Source organism: Harpia harpyja, chromosome 14 (assembly GCF_026419915.1).
Source record: "Harpia harpyja isolate bHarHar1 chromosome 14, bHarHar1 primary haplotype, whole genome shotgun sequence".
NCBI lineage: Eukaryota > Metazoa > Chordata > Aves > Accipitriformes > Accipitridae > Harpia > Harpia harpyja.
This window is the reverse complement of record NC_068953.1, coordinates 35,414,394-35,441,609: the sequence shown is the minus strand read 5'-3', so window position 1 is coordinate 35,441,609 and position 27,216 is coordinate 35,414,394. Positions and strand designations below refer to the sequence as shown.

Sequence of the window (27,216 nt, the reverse complement as noted above, 5' to 3'; positions counted from 1 at the left end):
CTTTCCTTGTTCCTATGAGCAGCTGCTTACAGACCTGCTGCAGGTAGGCAGTGTTTAAAGGAGGTCCTGAAACTAGTATGTAGCTGTTACCATTGGAACTCAGCCTCACTGATGAAAGCAAGCTTTCGACAGATGAATTTCTATGAATTTTTGTGACTTTTTCCTGAAAATGGCTGTGTTTAATAATGTCTGAGGCTGATACTCTGGAGACAGATTTTGAAAACTGAATTGTTAATGTAGATTTGTACGAGTACTGTGAATGAGTTGTGATTCTCTAAATGATATCTGTAGCTCATTGTGCACAAGAGAGATAAATATTTAAAAATTCTATGTAGATTATTTAAGATAATTCAAACTAAAATTTCAAAGTGAGTTTAAACATACATTAGGTTTCCACATAGGTCTCCAGACATTAACTATCTATAGAGATGGAAAGTTCTTTTGTGCAATACCCTCTTGTAATACCTTGTATAGCTCCAAATCGGCTAACAGCATTTACAAAAATAATAAAATACCAACTTCTGTGTTGATATGTGTATTTAACTGATGCAAATCAGTTAGCTACTGATGAAGGTATAACTTTAGTGACATTGCGCTCACTTGTGCCAGGGATGGAGTTCTAGCAAAACTCTTTTGGAAATGAGATCAAATATATGGTGATAAATAAGTTCCAGTGCTGCAAATTGATGACTGATGCTCATTTGAAGAAGTACACTTATTAGTGACGGTAAAGTTTCAGGTAGTGTAATGACATGCTGATGTAATAGGAAATACTTGAAAATAGACTTGTGAAATTGCCAGATGACAAAGATATAGATCTAATACATGCTGTAGATAGTATTTAATATACATGTATCTATTTATCTTGATTCATAACAAAGTGAATGTTCTCTGATAGTCTAAAATAAAAATTTTCTGTTCCCTTCTGCAGTCATGAATTCTGTAAATATTTAATCCAAAATAACATTGTGCTTTTTCAAAACTATGAAATATATAGTGGCTTGATTAAAACCTAAAAACACTCTTGTTTTGTGCTTAGACCTTAAAATAAATATCCAAACTGCACAATTTCTGTTGTAGCAGATCTTTTCTTTACTATTTTGTCATTTAGCTGCAAAGCATTTTTATTCAGTGTTCTAGCTTTAAGCTGAGCAGTTTGAGTGGCTTCTATCTTTTTGTTTTCTCACTTGGCAGCGTGTTGCAGTACTGCTTGACATAATTAAATACAGCCTTTTCTTTAAGGAAATGGCTGTAAATTTAAATCAAGTGTTTTGCTCTAAGTTGCTTAATGCATGGTATAATTAACATGAATATCCATTTTCCACCTGTATGAATAGCAGCAGTTCAGTCTTTACCTACTGTCAAAATGTGTTACCTTGTGAATTGGAATTTATGAGACTTCATTGTGTATATCTTTAGGAGCAATACACAGTCAAGTGGAACCTTTAAGTGACTCATGGGCTCGACTAAAACACAGCAGAGATTGGTTATATACTTCCTCCTACTCATTTGTTGAGTCCGATTTCGATCTCTCAAGATCCCTTGGAGTTCATACTTTGATTGAAAATGTTGTTAGTTTTGTAAGTGGAGATGTGGGAAACTCGCCAGGATTTAAGGAACCAGAGGAAAGTATGTCCACCAGTCCACAAGCGTCAATAATTGCAATGGAGCAGCAGCAGTTGAGGGCTGAGGTAAGTCTCAGTTTAACACCTTTTCTTAGTCTTCATACATTATGCTCATTTTATGGATTTTTTTTTTTAAAACCTTGTCCAATTCTGTCTATTAAGGACATTTTTAATCTCTCTTCTGTTAAGCTCTAAAATAAAACTGAAAGAATTCCCTTTTTAAAAAAAAAAGAAGTGTCGATGAGAAAACAGCTACCTCATTCATTCTTGCTTGCAGTTGAAGATGATCTAATTCTAATTTCTAAGGATACTTGCTGCTTACTTAATACTGTCTTTTGCCTGCCTTTATTTTTAGCTTCGTCTGGAAGCGCTTCATCAGATTTTAGTGCTTCTCTCAGGGATGGAGGAAAAAGGCAGTGTGCCATTAATGGGAAGTCGTCAAGTACCAGGATTTCAGTCTTCTTCATTGCTTACTTCTGTTAGACTACAGTTTCTTGCTGGCTGCTTTGGCTTGGGCACTGTAGGACACGCGGGCGCCAAAGGAGAGAGTGTAAGATTGCATCACTACCAGGTATCTACTTCAGTAGTTTCTGCTGTTTCAATAACTGGGTGATAAAAATGTATCAGTCCTTATAATACTTATTTGTTTGACCCAGGATGGTATCAGAGCAGCTAAGAGAAGTATTCAAATTGAAATCCAGGTGGCTGTGCACAAAATTTACCAGCAATTATCTGCTACGTTAGAAAGAGCTCTGCAAGCTAATAAGCATCACATAGGTAAGTGAAAACCAGATTTGCAAAATATGTTCTCTAATATACAGTACAACAGCTTATATGTTTAACAAAGCAGACTTTGATATTAGTGACCAGAATTCACTGAAGTATCTGTCTGACTTCTTTTTGCAAGAGAGAGAAGCTTTTTAACCTTTTTCTGTCTTAATTTTCTTCAAGTGTTAGGCCTTTTTATTTTAAGACTTTTAAGTATTGTCAGCCTTTCTATTCCACATACCACAATCCTCCCATGTCTTCAGCGCTTCAAAGTGATCTTCAGGTTTTTCAGGGATAAGCAGTTTTCTGAAGAGATGAAAAATCTCCAATCCTCTTTCCTTCATTCAAGTGAACTTTCTTTAAACTCAAAACCAAAGACCAGGGCATCTTGCCTGTTTCGAAAGCCCTTCCTTCTGTCCTTCTATACCCAGATATTGCTGTGTGCTTCTGTCCTTAAGGGATAGCTGGAACTCTTGCACCTCTTTGTGCCTTTGTATGTGCGCTGACTGAGAGCTTCAGTACAGAAGAGAGTTCTGCAATTTAGTTTGTAGGTAGAGTCTAATGGGCATTCTTACCTGAATTGTTTTGTTGTTTCACTTACAATTAAAATGGAACTGAAAGAAACTTCTTGAGAATCAACTTGAAGTACAAATGGAAAATTAAGTATTTCACCCAGTTATCCTTACCCTAGGAAGAAGTTTCTGGTTTGAGAGTTAGCCTCAGAACATCTACATCACAAACTAGATCTACATGATACTCTTCCTTGGACAACCTTGGTATAGAGGTTGCATTGAGTTAAAGGGGGCTACAATAGTACTACCTCAAAGTGTCTGACAACGAAGGCTAACTCTTTACTTGATCATTTAATTAATTAAATTTTATTTAAAAGATAATATGCTGTTCTTCTGTCTTACTGTTCTTACTCTAAATGGCTTATTAATTAAAAACAACTCTATTTTAATCTTAGAAGCACAACAGCGTCTTCTGTTGGTAACAGTTTTTGCTCTAAGTGTACACTATCAGCCTGTTGATGTCTCCTTGGCCATTTCCACTGGTCTGCTAAATGTGCTATCACAGTTGTGTGGCACAGACACGATGTTAGGACAGCCACTGCAGTTGCTGCCCAAAACTGGTATTTCTCAGCTCAGCACAGCTTTGAAAGTAGCCAGTACAAGACTACTTCAGATCCTTGCTATCACCACAGGGTAAGTATCGAATGCTCCCTTGCTTTCAGAAAACTTAATCGTTAAGCTTTTTAACACCCTTTAAAAATAACTCTTCTTTTCTATGAGCTTTCTTTACGACAATAAATGTTGTTCAGAAGCATGTAAGTGAAGGGGGGGAAGAGTAGTCACATTATTCATAAGAAAGATGCATATAAGACTGATAAATAATTTTGAATTGTAAGTGAGGAGTTTGTACCAGAATTGTTAGAACATTATGGTCTGTAAATACTGTATTCTAGTATTCCCCGTTTTTCTAGTTTGGCTTTGTATTTAGACCTGTTCATTTGATATGATGAGGCTTTCTGTTGCTGTGTAAAAGTCATTTGTGTAAAAGCCATACCAATAATGCGGTAGGAGTTCTTCAGAGCAGTACATTGTGCTTCTTTTCAGAATATAAAGTAACCTTTTGAGGAATACTGGCCTCTGCTAGACCAGAGAACAGCATCCAGAATCCTATCAACACTTAAATATTTAGTTTAACTCAGTAAAGAAAAAAGCAGTGGAGAAAGTATTTTCTATTTGGAACAAGCGCATTATTTAATATTCAGTACATGCATCTTCGTTTCAGTGTTCATACAACAAATTGCATTTACCTGCCAAATCTGTTATGTAAAAAAACCCCAATAACCCCACACCAAAAAAAACCACAAAACCCAAACCCACAAAACCAACACCTCATCATTGGAAGTTCCAGTGGGATTGTGTTTAATTGACTAAGTTGTTCTTTTTCCCCTAGGAATTACTGGAAATGTATCCTTTGATTCCTAAGATTGGACAGTTTTAAAGTGTCTTAAAAATAGGGTTTAAATAAGAATAATCTGCCAAGCATATGGTGGAGGATGAGGAAAAGTAACTGCTGCAATACAATGAATTAGAATTAGTGCTGTGTTAGGCCCAGTTGTCACTTGCGCTGAGTTTGTAGTTGTGTCTTATGTTATTGTTCCTTGGATGAGCTCTCTTATTTTTACTTTTTTTTGTGTATGTATAGAACCTATGCTGACAAACTGAGCCCAAAGGTGGTCCAGTCTTTGCTGGATTTATTATGCAGTCAGCTGAAGAACTTGTTATCACAAGCTGGTGTAATGCTTATGGCTTCCTTTGGAGAAGGCGAAGGTGAGGAAGATGAATTAGAATCAAAAAAGGCAGATTCAAATGGGGATAATGAGAAGAGAGACTTCAGAGGTAATTATCTTGCATAATTTCTGTTACAAGTTTGAAATACCAGGAAACATAATAAAAGAAACCACTGAATGCTGAGGCCCTCACCCACTCTACTGTATTTTGATTATTGTTGGGTCATCCTTAACTCTGTAAATTAGGTTAAACAAAGTCATCAAATAATTCTGTGCTCAGTTCAGATTAATATAGACTTGATACGTAAAGCAATTTAAAGGTAGGAGCAGGTTGAGAATAAGAATTGCTCCATCTGGTTTGGAATTAGAAGAAGAATACTCTTTTCCTCAAAAAATGAGTTATTGGTAGTAGTGTTTTTCATAAATGCAGTCATAGGAGTTTAATTATCTAAATTTCAAACTGCAAATAAATATAGTTTAATTCAGGAAATTGTTGCATTTGCTTTGTATTATGCAGTTTTGCAGTCTGAGTGGATGGGAAGAGGTTGACCCTATCCTGTCATATTAAAAGACCTGCAACAAAAGGTTTTCTGAACTATTAATATCTTCACATAATTTGCAGTCCTTTAATGAGCATTTTGAATTTCTGTGGAAATTGCATGTTTGAAGAAATTTTTAATTGTAGCTTAGTTTTAGGTATACATATGGTTTTGGTTGTGCTTATAACTGTCTTCACTTACAAATAATGCAATAGCTGATGAATTCTTTAGATAATTAGTTAATTAGAAATTAGGATATAAGGTCTTCCCACAAACATTTTCTTGTTGAAACTGCCTTGGAATACGAATCAGGGATGTGAGGAAGTATGGTGTTTTGCATCAAAAATCCCCATAAAACAAAAAACATACTTAGAAACCAATGGTTACATTTTATAGTAGAGGGACGTTTATAAAAAATCGTGTGTATTGGATTTACGTGGCAAGGTTTTGGTAGTGGGAGGGGGTTGCAGGGGTGGCTTCTGTGAGAAGAAATCAGGAGCTTGCCCCCATGTCACATAGAACCAGTTTCAGCCAGCTCCAAAACAGACCCACCGCTGCCCAACACTGAGCCAGTCAGCAACACTGGTGGTGCCTCTGTGATAACATATTTAAGAAAGGGTAAAAAACGCCGCACAGCAGCTGTGTGAGAGAGGAGTGGGAATAATGTGAGAGAAACAACTTTGCAGACACCAAGGTCAGTGAAGAAGGAGGGGCACGAGGAGGAGGTGCTCCAGCCTCTGGAGCAGGGATTCCCCTGCAGCCGGTGAAGAAGACCATGGTGAAGCAGTTGTCCATCTGCAGCCCGTGAAGGACCCCTGCCAGAGCAGGTGGATATGCCTTGAAGGAGGCTGCAGCCTGTGGAGAGCCTATGCAGGAGCACGATTCTGGCAGGAACTGTGGCTTGTGGGGGACCTATGCTGGAGCAGTCTGTTCCCGAAGGACTGTGTCCCATGGAAGAGGATCCGCAGTGGAGCAGTTCTTGAAGAACTGCAGCCCACGGGAAGGACCTGTTGTGGAGCAGGAGTAGTAGAGACAAAGTGTTACGAAGTGACCGCAACCTGCTCAGGTTCTCGATCCCCCTGCTCCACTCAGGGGTGGGGAGGTAGAAGAGTTAGGAGTGAAGTCTAGCCTGGGAAGAAGGGGTGGTTGGGGGGGAGGGTGTTTCAATTTTGTCTTACTCTGTTTTTCACTGGCAATAAATCAAATTAATCTTCCCCAAGTTGAGTCTGTTTTGCCCGTGATGGTAATTGGTAAGTGATGTCACTGCCCTTATCTTGACCAGTGAGCCTTTTCATCTTATTTTCTCCCCCTGTCTTGCTGAGGAGCAGAAGTGAGAGAGCAGCTTGGTGGGCAGCTATCAGTCAGCCAAGGATAACAGCCAGCTATCTTTAATAGCTGATCATTGTATTTTTACTTGCAGAACAGTTTGTTGCCAGTAACAAGGACTGCTAGTAACATTGTAATAATAAGGTTGTAAATGAAAACTTTAAATTTAACTTCTTAGCTGCCCTCCGAAAGCAACATGCAGCGGAACTGCACCTGGGTGACTTCCTTGTTTTCCTACGTAGAGTAGTGTCTTCAAAAGCAATTCAGTCAAAAATGGCATCTCCAAAGTGGACGGAAGTACTTCTTAACATTGCTTCTCAGAAGTGTTGCTCAGGTATGATCTTTTCAAAATATGCTCAGTTGTTACTTGCATCTCTGTAGTGCAGTTCCTAAAAATAGGTCCTGTTAGAACATGTGTTACATAGCGAACAACTAAAACTAACTTCAGTAGACGTACACAAGTTACGCTTTGGAGAATTGTGCGCTAGTGGCATGCAGCTGGCATCATAGGTGCGTGCCTGATGCAGAAGTCACTTTCAGATTATTAACATATTGTTGCATCTTTAGGAGTTCCCTTGGTTGGCAATTTGAGGACTAGACTTCTTGCACTTCACGTACTAGAAGCTGTATTACCTGCTTGTGAATCTGGCGTTGAAGATGATCAAATGGCTCAGGTCTTTATATTTCGTTATAAGCTTTTACATCTGTTTCTTCAGATAGTTTCATTAAACTTTTAAATGTTTCATAGGTTTGTTCAGAATCCAAATCAAGTGAGGCTCAGTGTAGATATTTGCTTATCTAAGAGCATTAAATATGTTGACATTTATGCCTACAAAGTAAAGTAAAAACAATATAATACTATTTGTTGTCCTCTTCTTGGATTTAAAATTATCTGAATTATATTCTAATGCACCAGGTTGTTGAACGATTATTTTCACTTCTGTCTGACTGCATGTGGGAGACTCCAATAGCTCAGGCTAAACATGCAATTCAAATAAAGGAGAAAGAGCAAGAAATGAAGCTACAGGTAATGAAGTTTTTACTTTCTCTCTTAACTGAATGCAACTGAGTTACATTTACCACAGGTATTTTGTCCTATTTCTGATAGAAGCAAGGAGAGTCTGAAGATGAAGATGAGAATCTTCCCATACAGGAAGTGTCCTTTGACCCTGAGAAAGCCCAGTGCTGCATAGTGGAGAATGGGCAGATTCTAACTCATGGAAGTGGAGGTAAAGGATATGGTTTAGCATCCACTGGAGTTACTTCTGGGTGTTACCAGTGGAAGGTAGGTTGCATAAAAGTGTATTTCTTCTCTTACTTTGTTTTTGGAAATATACTATGATCTATAAACAACAGCTACCTATGTTTTTTCCCTTATGACAACTTTCTTGAGTAAATGACATTTTGGCAGTGTTACATTTACGGTTGGACTCGATGATCTTAAGGGTCTTTTCCAACCTAGATCATTCCATGGTTCTATGATTTTGAATCCAAAGTAAAGAGTTTGTGGCTGCTTTTGAGGACTGCCATTTGGGTATCTCAGTACACGGATCGGAGACTGTGAATATGTGTTGCCTATTTGTAGAGGTGATCGTATTTGTCCCTAACATCCATAGTCAGCACAAATGTGCGTTGTCTTGCAAAAGCTACCTACTATAATATGTAAATTTTGAATTTTTCCTTTAGAAAACCACTTCACAAAATTATTTTGTTTTCTTGCAAAAAGTCACATCAGCCTGTCTGACTGACAAGACCAGCTTTTAATACAACATGTGGAGTGATTTTTTTAGGAATATAGATACATAAACAGTTGTAGTCCTTGTAAGTACCATCTTTGAGCATAACACTTTCACTTCTTTTTTAACTGGAATCTGTGTAAATCACTCACTGTAAATGTGAGAAATAAAGCTTATTTATTTCTGTAATATTAATTTTAGCACTTGTAACCTAACTTCTGGGTGTGTACATTTTGAGTCTGGAAAAAACCCACAACTTCTTTGTGTATTTACATACAGTTTTCTTAATTACTAGTAGGTTAAGTTTAAATGACTTGTTAATGACTGACCCTATACACCAAGATGTCATTTTAGAGGTAGAGCATGATTTTAGCTTATTAGCTTATTATTTTTTATTTATTAAAACCTTCTGACTAAAACAGTTAAAAGTGTACATAAATATGTGTAAGGTAAATTTTCATTGCTTTATTGTATTAAAATGTATATTCTTGACTTTTTTGCCCTGTTTGTTTTGTTTTGCCTGCTAGTTCTACATTGTGAAGGAGAATCGAGGCAATGAAGGCACATGCGTAGGAGTTTCTCGCTGGCCAGTACATGATTTTAACCATCGCACTACCTCAGATATGTGGCTATATAGAGCCTATAGTGGTAACCTTTATCACAATGGAGAACAAACTTTGACTCTGTCCAGCTTTACCCAAGGAGATTTCATCACATGCGTCTTAGATATGGAAGCAAGAACTATTTCCTTTGGTAAAAATGGAGAGGTATTTAACATCAGTTGGTTTTTTGCTGTTTTTTGCAATAGTAATTTGGCATGGATATTTTATATAAAGTTAAGCTTGATAGTTAAGACGTGACGGTTTCAGTGCTTAAAAGCATTACAATACAGGTATAACTTTGCCATGTTTCCTATTTTTGCTTGTTAAGGTGTTCTAAGTTTGAGGTTTTTTGTTTTGTTTTTTAACTAGGAGCCAAAACTAGCTTTTGAAGATGTGGATGCAGCGGAGTTATACCCTTGTGTTATGTTCTATAGCAGTAATCCAGGAGAGAAGGTAACTTAAATGTTGATTTGAATAAGTGTACTGGTTTTGGCTGGGATAAAGTCAATATTCTTTATAACAGCCTGTATGATGCTGTGTTTTGGATTTATGAACAAATCAGTGTTGATAATGCACAGTGCTTTAGCTGTTCTTGAGCAGTGTTTACACAGCATCAAGGCTTTCTCGGTTTTTCACTCTGTCCCTCCCAGCAAGTAGGTTGGGGGTAGGCAAGAGGCTGGGAGGGAGCACAGCCGGTCAGCTCACTTAAAGTGACCAAAGAGGTATTACATACGATATTATGCACAGCGATAAAACTGCAGGGAAGTTTGCCAGGTGTTTCTGTTGCTCAGGGACTGTCTGGGCATTGGTCAGCTAGCTGGTGGTGAGCAACTGCATTTTACATCCCTTGGGTTTTTTCGTTTTGTTTTATTTTGTCTTTTTTTTTTCTCTTTTATTTATGAAACTTTCTTTATCTCAACCCATGAGTTTTCTCACTTTTGCCCTTCTGATTCTCTTTCCCATCCTGATGGAGGGAGTGATCGAGTGGCTATGTAGGGCTTAGCTGCCTTACCGGGGTTAACCCATAACAAGAGGTCATAAGTTTGTCCTTTCCCTTCTGTTCTCCTCTGTGTCAAATGTTATGGATGTTGCGTTTTTTGGGGGTGGGGGTGGTAGCTAATAAGTGCTGAGAACGTCACTGATTATTCATTTTGGTTTATGACATACATAGCACTACATTACTTGCACACTAGCTAGACTTTTCATAAATTCCTATATTGTGCAATCTATTGTCAATTTAAAATGTATTTTATTATTGAGAATTGATTTACAGACTTAATGTTATGCACAAAAAATTGCATTCCCCAGAAACCAGGGAGAATGTAGTATTAGGAATTTCAGATAGTCTTACGTGAGAAACCATGAACTGTTATAATTTCAGCGTTCTTGAGTTTGAAGGGGTGCAGGTTTTGATTAGTGACAAGGTGGATTTCCTAGGGATCCCAAGCAAAAAAAGACAATGCTAGTAATTTTTTCTATTCAGCAGGAGACTCCTGTATTTATAAAAGGAGCTTCTTCAGGTACGTTGAGAAGATAACTTTTAAACTGTTCTCTTTAAACATTTAGGTGAAAATCTGTGATATGCAGATGCGTGGTACACCAAGAGATTTGCTACCTGGTGACCCCATCTGTAGTCCTGTTGCTGCAGTGCTGGCAGAAGCCACTATCCAACTCATTCGTATCCTTCATCGCACAGACCGTTGGACACACTGCATCAATAAAAAAATGATGGAAAGACTGAATAAAATCAAAACATGTCTTAAAGAAGCAGGCCAAAAGCTGAAGAAAAGTCGCTCAATTCAAAGTCGAGAAGAGAATGAGGTGAGAGAGGAGAAAGAAAACAAAGAGGAGGAGAAAAGCAAACATAGTAGGCATGGTCTGGCTGACCTTTCAGAACTGCAGTTGAAGATGCTCTGTGTGGAAGTGTGGCCTGTTCTAGCAGTAATTGGTGGAGTTGATGCTGGTCTTAGAGTTGGAGGTCGATGTGTACACAAGCAAACTGGACGTCATGCCACCTTGCTTGGAGTAGTGAAGGAAGGCAGTACATCTGCCAAGGTCCAATGGGATGAAGCAGAAATTACTATCAGGTATGCTCATTTCCTACACTTCACACAATCTAGCGGTGTTTTGTGCTTGGCAATCTTCAGAAGTAACATATATTTTACATTAGAGTCGTGCCGATGAATTATTTTAAGCTTAGACTTCAAAATTTGGCATTTTAAAACAAATATTATGAGTTAATTTTGTATGCTATCTCGTAATAAAATGCCTTTTGTAAAAAAATTAATTTGATAGTTTTGAATTGACAAGCATCGTTAGACTTCTTAGATTTGGCCTCTAGGTTTTAGAGTTGGGATGTGACCAGCTTGCCAGTTTTCCTAGATATCAACTGAGCATTGCTTGTTTTAGATTTGGTATGTATTGGCTAACTAAAACGTTATTGCTGTCTTAATTTACCACAGCTTCTTGATTACATCTGTAAAGAACACAAATTTTTACTGGGGGGTAGTGCATGCTTTTGTTGTAAATGGTCAACCTGGTTCTGAAGAGAGACCTGGTTCAGTTTATCAGAGCTGAGAACAGGTATCTTTGCTGCATTGTCAGTCCCTTCTTAGGGGACTGGAAATTGCTCTGTGGGGCTTGAGGAGTGGTTAAGGCCAGGAGGTGGGAGGATTCTCTCTTCTTAATGGTGGATTGAATGATGATATTCAAATTAATGCTGCCTTGAAGTAGTGTTTGTTTATTCTCTGACCTGCCTTAGAGAGCTAAAGGAATGCCCCTGTATTAGATGATAATACTCCAGAGTTGTTCTGCAGATGGTGGTGAGAATTGGGGAGGAGGCTGGAAGGAGATACTCCTTTTTCCACCTATCTTGCAGATGTGCCTTCAAAGCAAAGGCACTTGGAAGGAAACTCTGAAGTGCAGCTAGTGGCTTCTCTGGGCTCTCCGGTGCTCTTGCAGGAATTGCCTGCATTTTTGTGTGGAAAAGATTTGATTCACTAAATTTCTTCAACTCCTTCTGGCTATAGTTGAACCATAATCTTCTGGAGAAATTGAACAGTAATTATCTTTTTTTGCCACCAGTTACAATTACATTCTGAAACAACCGAGGTCAGTTCACCTCTTAGCGCTGTTGCAACATTATGCCTATTTTGTCTTTATGCAAAGGCTGTTGTCACTTTAACTAAATAGTGAAGTGCAATTGATGGTCAAATTTAGTTCCAGATATAAATTCTTTCAAGTATGCCTGTGTGACAGTGGAGCCTTAAAGTAAGTGTGCCCTTAAAATAATTTGAAATATTATTTGAGTGAAGTGGTACGGTGCTTGAACATAGGCAAGCTTTTGTTAATGCATTGAATTAAGTTCAGAATATACCTTCTTAACTAAAACCAGGCTAAAGCTTGCTTTCATTTTTAGGTAGAAGTGTACATTGTAAAATAGGAAAACATTTTGGGATAATAAAATGAAGATTTAAAAGTCCTTTATCTGCTGGATGTATGGAAAATACAAGATTTATGGAAATACAGGCTGATGAATTTTTGTCCTGCTTAGAGTAAAAATTAGTCAAATGTAACAGTCCTAAATATTACAAAAAATTATCACTGAATATAGATGGACAGATAGACAGACATATACTATGTATATCTGTTGGGTTTTCTGACCTGTGTTTTTAGAAAGTCACTGTTCTCTCCAGGTAATCTCTCCTGACATAACCAGAGACAGAATTATCATAAGCTATCAGTAGTATGCTCCTTGGGGTGAATCGTTGAACAGGAATGTGAGGTCAATCAAAGGTTTACCTTAATGTGAAAAAAGTTTAGGAGTGTTTTCTTTCTAAGCTTTTATACCTATTCACAAATTCAGCTCAGGTACGATGATAAAATTTGGCTTAAGGTAGTTTTTCTTAGTAGAACTCTGTTACATATTTCTAAATAATAGAGCAGAAACCTCTATCAGCACAGAATTGATAGCTTCTATGATGCTTCTGGGTTTTAATGCTTGTTGTTGAAAACTTGTGCATGCTTTGTTGCCTTTACTCTGATACCATATCTCCCCATTTTCTGATCATAACCTCATTTTCCCCTGTTTACATTTAATTTTTAGAATTGGTTTGTTTATTTTATTAAATATATTTTACATCTTACTTTGCCTACATTATTTCCTGTACTTTCCTCCTGTCTCTCCCTCACTTGCTTTTTCCTGTGTCATTCTGATCTTTATTAAAGCTTCCCAACTTTTTGGTCGCCTAGTGATACTCCATTGTATAATCTGGAGCCCTGCGAACCACTGCCTTTTGATGTTGCAAGATTTCGTGGGCTGACAGCTACTGTGTTGCTGGACCTTACCTATCTGACTGGTATTCATGAAGATATGGGAAAGCAAAGCACCAAGAGACATGAGAAAAAACACAGACATGAATCTGAAGATAAAGGGGAAATGGACCAGAAAATGGAGGGTGATGTTGGATCAGATATACGATTAGGACAAAATGCTGATGATAACAAAGGACATAGCGCTACAAGCTCTAAGTTGGAAAATGAAATTGCTTCCTTTTCTTTAGAACCATCAACACTAGGTATGGAATCCCAACATCAGCCTGCTGAAGGAAGAAAAAAGAATCATGAACATACTCCAAGAAATCATGATATAGTGCAGTCGGAAATCAGAGCAGTACAGCTATCTTATCTTTATCTTGGTGCTATGAAGTCACTTAGTGTTCTTCTCAGTTGTAGTAAATATGCTGAACTACTGTTAATACCAAAAGTCCTGGCAGAAAATGGTCACAACTCTGATTGTGCTAGTTCTCCAGTTGTTCATGAAGATGTTGAAATGCGTGCTGCCTTGCAGTTCCTGATGCGACACATGGTGAAACGGGCAGTCATGCGTTCACCAATTAAAAGAGCCCTAGGACTGGCAGATTTGGAACGAGCACAAGCCATGATCTACAAATTAGTGGTTCACGGGCTGCTGGAGGATCAGTTTGGTGGCAGACTTAAACAAGGTACATTTTCAAAATTATGGAAGTATAGTGCTAAATTATTTTTTTATTTCTATTAAAATTAATAGTAACAATTATAATACAAATAACAATCCTGTAATTTTTTAGTGATTATACTTTGAAGGAATGTTAATTGGACAGAGAAATTTTACAAAGATATTTTACTGTTTTGTAGATAATAATACTGACTTTTTTATCTTTTCCCCGATTCCTTATTTTAATAAAAAGTGAATCCATATCAGTCAAACAGAAATATAAGAGCTTCTAGTTTGTCTTTAATACTTTTTAAAAATGAGCAGTTCTGTATATACTTGTCAGAAGGATTTACATGTGATGTAAATCATAAAGTTCACTGTTAAACGTGATTGTATGCAGTCATGTTAACAGACAATGTTGAGCATGTGTATGTTCAGGGTGTAAGTAACCTGTGTTTCTGCCTGTGAAAATCTCTAAATCAGTTGTGGGGTTTTGGTTTTGGGGTTTTGTTTTCCGAGATATTTGTCACTACACTAAAGAAGCTGAAAAGAAAATGTGTATCATTCTTTTTCTTCTTAAAAATACGTGTATTACAGTGTGCATCTTCAGGGAAACCATTTAAATCAGTTTAAACAAAGAAAAAAAATATCTAAAATATTAAAGCTAATTACTGCGCTATCTGGTTCTTTACTGTCTTAAGGACTTCTTCTAAACCAACCAAAAAAACCCTTCAAAAATCTGTTAGTTACACAGCTGAGTTAAAAATAGCTTTTTAGTTAATCAGCTCTATTTCTATATCTGAGACTTCTTTCCCTTTTGCCTAAGAGAATAATCCTAACTGTTACAATCATAAATCTAAATCTCTAAATCTAAATATCGTAAGATCTAACCAAGTAAATGACTTCTGTTATCATCTGGAGAGACTTGTTTACTGTTTACCTTGTATCAGTATGACAACAGCAAGAGCCGATAGGCTGATTTCTTTACCTAAGTCCATGAGTTATTGGCAGAAGTATTTGCGTGGTGTGCATTTCTGCACACCCCTTTCTTTGGGGGGAATTTTAAATAAAGTTATTTTTGAAGGTTTACCCACAGCTACTATTTTGCTCTACACAATTATATTAATGTTCCTGTAACGTCCTTTTTTGTGTTGCAGAAGTAGATCAACAAGTAGAAGAAGGGGATCAGTCTCAGCAAGCCCAAACACCAGTTACAACCAGCCCTTCTGCTTCTAGCACGACATCTTTCATGAGCAGCTCTCTGGAGGATACTACCACTGCTACTACTCCGGTAACTGATACTGAAACAGTTCCAGCTTCAGAATCACCTGGTGTTATGCCTCTCAGTCTTCTTAGGTAAAATATCTTTATTTTCAGCATATACGATTTTGTGGGTGTAGGGAACCAGTTGTGTGGTTTCTATACAATATATGTCTTTAGCTGTCTAAGCTTTTGAAAATATCAGTGATTGTATTTACTGTCAAGAACTGCCCCTGCAGAGGACAGAGTTTAATTTGTTCTCTGCCTTGCAGGACATGGGTTACTAGAAATAAAAAGTTGTTAAGCTTTTAATATACACTGTGCATATATGTAACATCTGAATTCTTCAAGACAGAAGAAAATACCTTCCTTATGTCGTCCTTCAGTTCTCACATATATTTGGTATAGTTTAAATTACAAATCTCTGAAATTCTGTATTTTTAACAAATAGTTGTTGATTCTCAAACTAGAGTAGATCTTAGTTTGTAGGTAACATCCTGCAAGCTAAGGCCTCATTTCATCCTACCCTCACATACAGAAATGGAAGTAAGATAAAACTAGTTAATCTACAGAGGCTATTTGTGATGTAGAAGGAAATCTGCTTCACATTGAATAGAGTCCTGTCCTAAGTTTATTAATTCTGTTGATGTATCTGACCTCTTTTCTTAAAGGTTTTGCAGATACAATTTGACAAAAGCCAGAACAATGTGCTATTACCAGGAATAGGAAGAGTGTTTACTTCTCTTTTATCTCCTAGGACAGCTCTTGGTCTATGACGGGTTTTTTTAGGTGCATGCTTAGAATTTAACTTTCTAGGCAAAGGTGGTAGGAATAAGCTGTTCCAACAGGATTTTTCTGCCCCCCCATGTATGTTTGTGCCTTACCCTTTTAAAACTCAATTGCTGTAAAGTATGACTTGCCAAGTGCACTCTAATTTGATATATTTCTTGTGTCAGACCTTTTTCAGCATAGCTCTTTTTAATATTAATGTATATTGTTCTTTTTTAAAGGCAAATGTTCTCTAGTTATCCTACTACGACTGTACTTCCAGCACGACGTGCTCAGACTCCTCCAATATCTTCTTTACCAACATCTCCTTCAGATGAAGTTGGAAGGAGACAAAGTTTGACTTCTCCTGATTCCCAGTCTGCGAGGCCTGCCAATCGTACAGGTAAATTTATAGTCAATATAGATAGAAATGTGGACAAGTTAGTAGTTTGCAGAAGTTCAGTGTAGTTTTTTAAGACATTGAAAACCAACGGGATTTCTTTTTAATGCAACCTAACATGCAAAGCATTGTTGAAAACCTTTTAACGACTATCTTAGGACAAAAAGCTGTAGATTGTCTAGGTGTAGACTTTATCAAGCAAATGAAATTGGTTTTAAAAAGCTGTGGAATGGATTACTAACTACATGTATAAAATGAGAATGCAGTATAACTGGTAATTGCTTCAAAATTTTAATCCACCTTGGACTTGCTTCCCTGGTTGCGTGCCACTGTTTAGTGCACTGATTGTCTAGCTTTTGTTAGATCATATACCATGCAGAAGACAAGAATTGGTGTATTTTATGATACATACACCAGCATAGCTCCTTCCAATTAATCTTGTTCAATGAGATAGAGAGGGCTGTCCAACCTTCATGGGCTCCTCATGCTGCTGTTTGGAATCATGTGGAGGTAATGGGAGGCTTCTGTTCATAGAAGTTCTATTACTGCCTGCACTGCACTACTCAGAACAGAAACTCGCTCTATTCCAGTGTACATACAGAATGGAATAGCTAGGAGGTTGAGCATCTTGAGAGAATCTTGAGCTTCTAAAGAGCACAAATGAGTGTCGTGATGCAAAGGAGATAATACTAAAAAGAAAAATACAAGTCCATATGTATGTGTTTTGTATGAAATGAATAGAAGAGGCTGAGTTAAAGTATGTTCTCCAGATTTCATACACAGTTCTGAGAAACAAAGTCCATGCTTTAAAATTCCTGACTGATAGAACTTTTTATTCTTGCTCTTATATCCATGCTATTAGTTGGGTCTTGTAGCTGTTTCGTTTGTTGCATAGCAACTTGTCTGTTCAGTTTCACTTTTTTTTTTTTTTTTTTTGAGAGATGGTTTGCTTCTAGTCATGATACTGTCTTTACAACAATGTTTGTTAGTATGTTATTGATGCCTTCGTTGATCAGATCTCACTTTCATGGCAAATGATAAGGACACTGGTTTTTGGACAGCAGCTGACCTTTTTAGAGTCCCTTGAAAGACTCTGCACAGAAATGCAGCCAACGTCTGCAAAGAGATTTTTCAGATACGCCACCAGCTTAGCTGAGGTCTCTTTCTGTACCTTAAGAGGAATGTGGATTGGTGTGATCTCGTAATGTTTGGGAATCTTGATGATTCGGACAAAGATAACTTTAGTCTACCTAAATATAAATCAAATAGATAATTTGATACAGTATTAAATGGAAATAAACTTCTTAGAAATATCTTAAAAGAAATAGTTCTTTGAATATCATCAGTATCCTGCTTGATTAACAAGAGGCTTATGTAACACACGTTACCAATAAGAATGAACACTGTCTGATTTCATTACAGAAAGCATCTTACTTTGTGGAAGTAGTAGAGAGGAAAATTGTTAAGGGCAATTATTCCCTTGTTTGAAGCTAATATATCAAAGTAAGGTCTAGTAGAGTAACACTGAAGAAAGATTTATGCACTTTACATTTAATGTTTTCTGTCTTTTAAGCTTTGTCTGATCCAAGCAGCCGACTTTCAACATCACCTCCTCCTCCGGCCATTGCTGTTCCATTGTTAGAAATGGGGTTCTCCCTCAGGCAAATTGCAAAAGCTATGGAAGCTACAGGTAATCAATAACTATAATATCAGTTCAAACTGAAAAATTAGATAAATATGAAATACTTTTTTCCAATGCAATACTTAATTTTTAAGTTCTATAACCACTTATGGGGAAGAATTGATTTTTTTCACCATCGATGATATAATACAATTCTAAAGTGTGATTTTTCCTGCTTTCAGGTGCCAGAGGAGAAGCAGATGCACAGAATATCACAGTGCTGGCCATGTGGATGATAGAGCACCCCGGAAACGAAGAGGATGAAGAGCCCCAGTCAGAAGGGACTGCAGATTCACGACATGGGACAATAGTCTCTGGAAGTGGTGGAAAATCTGGTGATCATTGTTACTTGCAGTCACCAGGTGATATCCCTTCTGCTGATGCCACTGAAATGGAGGAAGGATTTAGTGAAAGGTAAAATGTAGTTTTCTTCCAATTGCTTGTAATCTGTTGCTGAAACTGAAAATCTCACAAGTTCATTGTTGCTGACAGAACATTACTTTGTAATGCCACTTTTGAATTTTGTTACAACATGAGTAAAAGCAAAGATGCGATTAAATTAGGTGTACATGGTGCATTTATTTTCCAGTACTGTTTGTACACAGAACTGGGGAAGAATGTAATTGAGCATCCTTCCTTCAAAAAAAAAGAGGAAAGAGGAACAAAAAAAATGAGAGCATAGAGTTTACATTTTACCTCAAAGACCTAGTAATAAAGCAGAATTTGATTGGAGTATTTTTTTTTCTTCGGTGTATTCATGAATGCGTATTTTTCTGCATTCTTCTTTTTAAATTAATTCTTGGTTTGTCCAGAGAGGATGAAACTGAATTGAAGTTTACATTCTCAGTCACCTTCACAACCTTAGATCTAAACTATCTATTAAACAAGGAGGGAAGGTGGTTGTTTTTCTTTTGTTTTGTTTTTAATCCTAAAAGTAGTGGTTATATTTTTAAATGACACCTATTAGGAACCATACACCAGCCTTTTTGTTAATAGGGAGGATGACAATTGCAAGACGTATTTTGAGAATGTTTTGTTCAGATTCCTTGATCCTCCTGAGATATACATTTTTAAGTTTTCTCGGTTATTTTGTCCCAGGTAAACTGTCATTTCATGCAGATTGCAGTTGGGAAAAATAAACTAAGCAACAAGTCTTACTAATTAACTTAAATTCATGTTTTGCAAAAAATTTTGGGCAAAAGGGGGAGTGACTGAGGCAGCAACAACAGAAATGTTGATTTTATTTCTTTTAAAAAGGAGAAGAAACCTAGTTTGAGCTGTATTTAACATTGACAGCATAAAATGAGTGCTCTCCCAAAATTTCTGCAATGCTTAGGCACTGTGGAAGCATTGAATAGGTGTTGACATTGCTGCATGTAATTTGTTTGACGTAAATCTCACAGTCAAAAAGACAGTAAATAGGTGCTGCAGTGGAACTGAAAATTCTTGATTTCCAAATTCCCTTTTTTATCTTCCGTGAAAGAAAGAAAAAAAATGCCAGTAAATATTGTCCTAGTATTTTTGCTTACTTACTGTATGTGGCTGTTTAAAACTTGATTTACCTGTAAATTACAAATCCTTGTAGCCCTGATAATATGGATCATGTGGATAATGCAGCTTCTGCAAGCGGACCTCCTTCTAGAAGTCGGTCAGCTGTAACGAGAAGACACAAATTTGATTTAGCTGCTCGAACATTGCTAGCACGTGCTGGTAAGTATACTGAAAGACTTCCAAGGCCTTCGCTTATCCAGTAAATGAAGAGGAGGGGGATTGGTACTTAGCATGAAAGTTACAAGACTCTCCTTCACAAATGTGTATCAGTGTATATTTAAGTGTTTCATATGGTAATAAGTAGATTATGTTTAGCAGAAAAGTTAAAAACAAAACAGAAAGTACAGCCATCTTTATTACATGCAAAATAAAAGTACTACTTTCCTTTTTTTTTTCCTTTTTTTTTTTTTTTTTTTTTTTAACTTGAGCGGGATTATACCGCTCTGTACAGGCCCACAGGAATCAGAGTCGAAGAGAAGGGATATCTTTGCAGCAAGATCCAGGGGCGCTTTATGACTTCAACTTGGATGAGGAGTTGGAAATTGACCTTGATGATGAAGCAATGGAAGCTATGTTTGGGCAAGACCTGGCTAGTGATAATGATATTCTGGGAATGTGGATCCCAGAGGTATTGGATTGGCCTACCTGGGTGTGTGTGACTGCAGCGGGGGCTGCTTTAACTTACTGCTTTTTGCATGTTCATATTTTTAAATTTAAAGTAACATGCACATGCTTATAACCTGTTTGAAAATATCTTACTAAATTCCAACAATGCTTAAAATCTTCTTGTATTCCGTGGCTTCACTTTTAGATTAAGAATAATGCTTTCTTGTGTTTCTTGCTCTGCACTTTTACATGTACGTAGTTTTTCTTCTCCCTCCCCTGAAAGTTGAGAACAGAACTAGTATAGTTGTTGTTTCGATATCACTTAGAAATCAAGTAGGTGTTCCAGATTGCTTAGCTGTGTGAGATAACAAACATTGTTGTAAATTGTTGTTGTTGTTGTTGTAGTAGTAATAGTAATAATAATAATAATAATATCATCCTTATAATCTGATCTGTTGCAACATAGTTTGCACTTAAATCAGGTTTTCTTAATTTAGTCATGTCGTGTATTTCATTCTCTGGGAAGGATATGGTGACAGTCCTCACTATCGTTGTATAGCCCACTAAAAATACATTTGAGGTGGAAAAGAAATATAACAGCAGCAGCTTGTTAATCTTGGATTATCCATGTCAAATTAGACAAGCATCACACAAGACTAAGCTTTCGTCTCCTAATTACGATGTTACCTGCCTCTGATATGGAAGCAAGTTTCAGTATGCATATTGAATTCTTCAGAGAGCTTGTTTCACTGGGACATCACAATGAAATTACTGACTTAGGACAGAAACGTAACTGTAGAAAACTGAACTTTATATTCATATAAAACCTCAGAATTTATTGACACAAATGGTAATTATTGTTGCTCAGTAAATGTAAAGTCCAATTGTCTGAAAAAGAAAGGATTCTTTTTTCTTCTCAGTGAAGTTCTGGGGAGAACCAGATAACTTAAAGACAGCATTGAATGTCAGCTAGCAGAGTTGTATGTGAAAAGTTACACTGTCAAGAATTTTGAGTCAGATCTGAAATGAAATAGGAAAATCGCATCCTCTGAAACTTTATTTTCAAATGTTTTTCCTGTTCTGAGATGGTCTGCTCTTTTTTATGTCTTAAATTGTCTATTATGTCTTAAATTGTCTATTTCTGCTTTGCTTTTGTGCATGTTAACCATATAAATATCACTCTGTGTGTGTAACAGAAATGGGCAGGAACATCCACCTAAGAATATTGGCATATTTTATATCTAATATGAAGATATTTATTCTTAACAAATAACATGTGAAAATCTTACTACACAGCATGTTTGTGAATCTGAAGACAGAGAAGAAGTAGTGGTTTGTGAACTGTGTGAATCCAGTGTTGTCAGCTTCAATCAACACATGAAAAGAAACCACCCAGGCTGTGGTCGCAGTGCAAATCGCCAGGGCTATCGTAGCAATGGTTCTTACGTAGATGGATGGTTTGGTGGTGAATGTGGAAGCGGAAATCCTTACTATTTATTGTGTGGCATCTGCAGAGAGAAGTACTTAGCCCTGAAGAGCAAATCTAAAACATCAACTTCTGAAAGGTACAGAAATACAAGATAGTGGAATACTCTGTGTAAAGAAAGGAAACGGCTTAACAATGTTCACTAGCACTAGCTTTTTAAGAATTTGATTGAAGAAACCAAAATTCCTAGCAGAATTTGTCTTTATTCATTTTTAACTGAGGCTTAAAATCATTCTCTATATTCAACAAATGCATATTTAGAAAAAAGGTTGTCTTGGTATTTCTATTTTTTTAAATGAAAAATAAGGAATTATTTCTTGGGATGTTGCTTACTCCTGACTTTTGAAAACATCCTTTTCAATTTTGTCTGACAGTTCCAGTATTTTTTATGAATGTTTCTCACATTAGTACTGCAAATGTTTCCTCCCTCCACAGATACTTTTATGAGTCCTTTTATTTATTTCTCTGTTACTAACTATTTCCAGAAATCATATATATATTGACCTAATGTTTAAAATTATTATGTATATATGTAAAATATTAGAGCCATTCAGTTGTTTTCTTTGTTATTTTTTCATACAGGTACAAAGGCCAGGCTCCTGATTTAATAGGTAAACAAGACAGTGTCTATGAAGGTATGTTTTTAAGTTGCTGAAGATATTAAATACTTCGCACTTGCATAGTGCAAGTTTTGTTTTTCAATAAAGGTACTTCCACGCAAAAAAACCTGTCATGAAACTGCACACAAAGGTATACTTTAAAATCTTCTTCAGACTAGATGTAGTATTTTAATATTTTTTTTAGTTCACATGGGAAAAAAAATCAGTGACCTTTTTTCCCCGTGTCTTTCATCCAAGTAGCTGAAATGGCAAATACCTAACTTTGCGTGATAAGGTATTGTGGGTAGATGTTATATCCAGAACTGCACGTACAAAGCCTTATGTTCAAATACATTTCTTCAGATGCCTTTGTGGGAGGAGTGAATTAACATAAGTTAGAGTCTCAAAAGTCTGCCATTAGGCTTATTCCTGCTTTTTCTACCTTTGTGCTAGCTGAGAGCGTCCTGAGGATGGCTTTCACTTTAAACAGATTATTTCTAGTGACCGTAGAAAACCTTTCCCTGATGATTCTTTGATTCTGGGCCTTTCTGTAGCTTGTATGATCGCAATTGTATGATTTACCACATTTGTCTATTTAAGACTAAATGAGTGCTCCGGAACTTAATGGCAAGTCCATTTTTCAATAGATAAAAGGTGTTCAGATTCTACTGTATGGGGAGTGAGATAGAGCAGGAGGGATCCTAAATATAAGTTGACTTCTGTGTAAATGATTGGGAAATGAATGGAATGCATAACTTCATTGCAATTATAGTGCTTTTTCTGCCCCCTCCCCCCATGGAAGGAAAAGCAAAAGCCTGGGTATACAGTTATGACCTAAGAACTCATGCATACTTTTTTGATAACTATGAAGACCAGAAATTTCTAGTGTCTGTCCTTACTATTCAGTCCTTCGGAATATGCACCTGTTACCATGATTTAAAGCACAACTGTATGTCTACACTTTTCACTATATCCCAGGTTTTGGAGTTGTCTTGTGCTAGATGTGATGACCTCTCATTTCTGTGTTTTAAAAAACCAGCTAGTTTGATACTTCAGAGAATCTTCCATGAAACTTCTCTGCAGTAGAAGTAAAGATCAAATTTAATGGAGAGCGGGATTTTGTTTTTCTGATTTACTATGTTGTGTCTATGTCAACATCAGAAGATGAGTTTTTAAGACTACTATGTTGCAGATTAGAATCCACATTTTATACTCGGTTTTTTAATTAATTGAAATTATTTAATATTTTACCTTTTGTAACCAAGTCTAATTATATTTCTCCAATTGTAGAAGACTGGGATATGTTAGATGTAGATGAAGATGAAAAGCTGACAGGAGAAGAGGAGTTTGAATTACTGGCTGGACCTCTTGGGTTAAATGATCGACGTATTGTACCTGAACCTGTACAGTTCCCTGACAGTGACCCTCTGGGTGCTTCAGTTGCAATGGTGACAGCCACCAACAGTATGGAAGAAACACTGATGCAAATAGGTAAATTTTAAATGAGTTTCATTTGAAGAACAAATACCTCCCCTTTGGTGTGATTTTATAGGGGCAATGCAGAAATATTTTGACGGTCTTTCCTGCCTCCCACCATGAGGAAGTGAAGACAGGTTCTAAATTGTCATTTTATTATAGGGGAGTTAGAGAGAGGAGTGTGAGGCATTCGTATTGGCAGAAGGCTTGAAGCTTTGATTTACTAACAAAACTGCGACCGTAGTCCTGCAATGAATGCCAGTAGCATGTTTTGCAGAACTCAAAGATGGATTCATGGATTTAATTTGCAACTTAATGACCAGGCTATTGAAATGCAGGATCAATATTTAAGTTTGTAGGCCCCTCTAATGGAAAAGGGAAACAGAAATTAACATTAACTTGAGTATTGTCAAGTTGTGCTCATCTATCTATCTTTGAAAATGAGGAATAATTGAATTATAGAGTGTATTTCAGGAGTGTATTTTCCTTTCAGTCATTATCACTATAGTTCTGTATGCATGAAATGTTGAAAAATTAATGAGTAATTTGCAAACTTAGGCCAAATTTGCTTCTGTTCTTATTACTATGTGATAATGTTTTGGGTTTTTTTAAACACTAATGCAAATCATCATTATTTCCAAGGCTGTCACGGCTCTATAGAAAAAAGTTCTTCTGGCAGGATAACCTTAGGAGAACAAGCAGCTGCCCTAGTAAATCCACATGACCGTGTTATGGCTCTAAGAAGAGTGACAGCTGCTGCCCAAGTCCTCCTTGCAAGAACTATGGTTATGAGAGCGCTCTCACTTTTGTCTGTCAGGTTTGTGGCATCCTTGGCAACACTTCCACCTTTCCATTTGAAACCAGTTATCAAGTTATGTTCAATAGGGATGCAGTTTTAAGCTATTTGAGAAAGCGATTCTCATTTATTTACTTACATCATACTATTAAGAGAAAAAATTCTGTTAATTTTGTTCTTTTGAACCCTATCTTCAACCTTTTTGAAAGAAACTTATACATCTTATGTGGAAAGTGGACTCCAGTAGTATCAGCCATTCAGAACGTAAAGATGCTGTGTTTGTCAGTGAGTTTTTGTTCAAGGCAAGTATTAGAACTTAGAGGTAAACATTAGAGGAACAAAGATGAAGTGCAGGAGTTGATGGGATATGAGGATTTAAAAACTGGCCTTGTAGAAGATACCTGTGCAACTATGAAGACATCACAGACATCTGACATGTACATGTGTATGTTGTCATAGTATAACTCTAAACATGAATTATCCATATAACTTTGTTTATAAGTGATTCCAGGTAAACTCATGGATGTTTGCTAGGGCAAGTCTATAATGTGTTTTTGTCTTCAGTTTAAAAGAAAAGGGGTGGAGGGGCTGCAGCTTCATTTCTGTTTCTTCCCCTTCCCCATGCATGGTAACAATGTTCAGCTAATCAAACAGGCAGTGTTCACTTACGGTTTGGGAATAGTGTTATCCAAACATAACTTTCTTTTAAAATGTACCAACAAAACCAAGAGCACTTACGTTTGTTTTTGACAGTGGTTCCAGTTGTAGCCTGGCAGCTGGTCTTGAATCATTGGGATTAACAGATATCAGAACTTTGGTTCGTTTAATGTGCCTCGCTGCAGCAGGGAGAGCAGGCCTCTCCACAAGTCCATCCACTGTGTCAAGTTCAACAGAGCGATCTAGAGGAATACACAGCAAAACAAGCAAGCCTATATCTTGCCTTGCCTATCTGAGTACAGCAGTAGGCTGTTTGGCATCAAACACTCCTAGTGCTGCAAAACTGCTGGTACAGTTATGTACACAGGTAGGACTATTATTTCAACATAAATATTTATATTATACTACTTACATATGAGAAGCAGCAATCCATTTTGTACATATTGATAATTTGTGCTTTTAGCTTCTGAACTGTGATGAGACTGCCCTCAGTTTGAGGATCTCCTTAAGAGTTTTTGTTTATGGCTTTACACAAGGGTATGTTTTATTGTAGGTAAAAATCAAGTAACTTTACATTTTTTTGCTGAGTACTCTTTTCAAGTGGAGAAAAATGGATGTGCTTTTTGTATTGACAGGGTTTTTCTGTTAAAGTTTTGGGTTTTTTAATTTAATCAACTCTATGTGGAGCACAGATTATTTATATTTAGAAAGATGATCTACAGCTGTGGACATGCAGTAGATTTCATATGTATTGGGAAACTTCTAAGCAGAGTAATTGTTCTGTTCTTCTGAGTTTGAAGTATAATTGTGCAGAAATACGAGTGTTGGATGGAGTGATGGAGTTCATTATGTGTTACTGCTTTTTATCCTACTACCAGGTGCATAACTTTATAAAAAGTTCTTCTATAAGCTCCTTAGTTCTTGCTGGTATTCTTGGTTACTCGATACTTTTTTTTTTTCTTTTTCTTTTTTAATCCCTGGATCTGAATAGTTGGTTCCATTAAGACCAGGTATTCCCCAGGGCACAGGACTTAAATTCCATATTGTACATGATCTTCACTTGTTAAAATAAAAGCGGTTGGGAGCTGAGAATTTCTGAAAAAAAAATACGAAAATCTTTAAAACTCTGCATAATTTGTTCAACTAAAAATGTTTTCCAAAATTGATCTGTTTGTTCTGGTTATTTATTGTCTTTAATTATTTATTTTTAGAATTTGATTTCTGCAGCAACTGGTGTAAACTTGACAACAGTTGATGATCCAATTCAGCGAAAATTTTTGCCAAGTTTTTTAAGAGGAATTGCAGAAGAAAACAAACTTGTCACATCTCCGAATTTTGTGGTTACTCAAGCGCTCGTAGCATTGCTGGCAGACAAAGGGGCCAAACTGAGGCCAAACTATGATAAAGCAGAAATTGAAAAGAAAGGTACGATACAGCTTTGTTTTTAAATGTTAATTATTAAATCTTCAATTCCTCACTTATATTTAAGGAGAGACTAGCTAGAATAATGTATAAATAAATATACTTTCAAAAATGTACAAAGCTTGTTTTAATCAAAGTAATCTTATAGTTTAGTACACAAATTTTACTTAGAAATATGATCTTATTACATAATTACATCTTTTGCCACTCTAAAAAAAAATGTGAACGGGTGTGTATTCAAAGCCATATATCTAAGACATTCAGCCTCAGTTGTGCCACCTAATGAAGTTAAGGGGAGTAACAGTTGCTTACCACCACCAAAGTACTGTTCTGTCTCTGACGCAGAAAGTTGTGCTGCCTCCGCTGTGAGTGGTCAGGGAGCCAAAAACCGGCTGCTGTGCCTCAACACCAGGCTGTTGCTGCGTTAAAGGGAGGGAAGGACATAGCAGTGGCAACAGCTTATCTCTGTAAGAGGAGGCATTTTCCTGTTCAGAAGGCACTTGCACTTTGAACAACTGTTTTCCATATGGTGGGAATAAGGCTATTCATAATTCTATTCTTAAGGGGTTTTTGTGAAATTTTAAAGGGAGTTATTTTTCTTTTAGTATCAGAAGGGTGTTTTTTCTAATAGTTAACATGATTGC

General features: G+C 36.8%; 1 protein-coding gene across 1 annotated transcript in view; it reads left to right on the top strand.

The window, feature by feature from the left end:
* The window catches only part of HERC1 (HECT and RLD domain containing E3 ubiquitin protein ligase family member 1), a 116,825-nt gene that overhangs the window by 64,760 nt on the left and 24,849 nt on the right, over positions 1-27,216 (top strand). Inside the window, exons 26-50 of the mRNA XM_052807552.1 lie at positions 1,420-1,691; positions 1,981-2,196; positions 2,282-2,402; positions 3,361-3,598; positions 4,608-4,801; positions 6,736-6,891; positions 7,125-7,231; positions 7,474-7,584; positions 7,666-7,842; positions 8,821-9,060; positions 9,265-9,348; positions 10,462-10,982; positions 13,123-13,898; positions 15,028-15,226; positions 16,141-16,301; positions 17,872-17,988; positions 18,162-18,393; positions 19,565-19,689; positions 19,959-20,179; positions 21,433-21,701; positions 22,205-22,257; positions 23,512-23,712; positions 24,340-24,514; positions 25,247-25,517; positions 26,362-26,575. Coding sequence (XP_052663512.1) covers positions 1,420-1,691; positions 1,981-2,196; positions 2,282-2,402; positions 3,361-3,598; positions 4,608-4,801; positions 6,736-6,891; positions 7,125-7,231; positions 7,474-7,584; positions 7,666-7,842; positions 8,821-9,060; positions 9,265-9,348; positions 10,462-10,982; positions 13,123-13,898; positions 15,028-15,226; positions 16,141-16,301; positions 17,872-17,988; positions 18,162-18,393; positions 19,565-19,689; positions 19,959-20,179; positions 21,433-21,701; positions 22,205-22,257; positions 23,512-23,712; positions 24,340-24,514; positions 25,247-25,517; positions 26,362-26,575 — 5,451 coding nt within the window. The remainder of the gene's footprint in view (positions 1-1,419; positions 1,692-1,980; positions 2,197-2,281; positions 2,403-3,360; positions 3,599-4,607; positions 4,802-6,735; positions 6,892-7,124; positions 7,232-7,473; positions 7,585-7,665; positions 7,843-8,820; positions 9,061-9,264; positions 9,349-10,461; positions 10,983-13,122; positions 13,899-15,027; positions 15,227-16,140; positions 16,302-17,871; positions 17,989-18,161; positions 18,394-19,564; positions 19,690-19,958; positions 20,180-21,432; positions 21,702-22,204; positions 22,258-23,511; positions 23,713-24,339; positions 24,515-25,246; positions 25,518-26,361; positions 26,576-27,216) is intronic.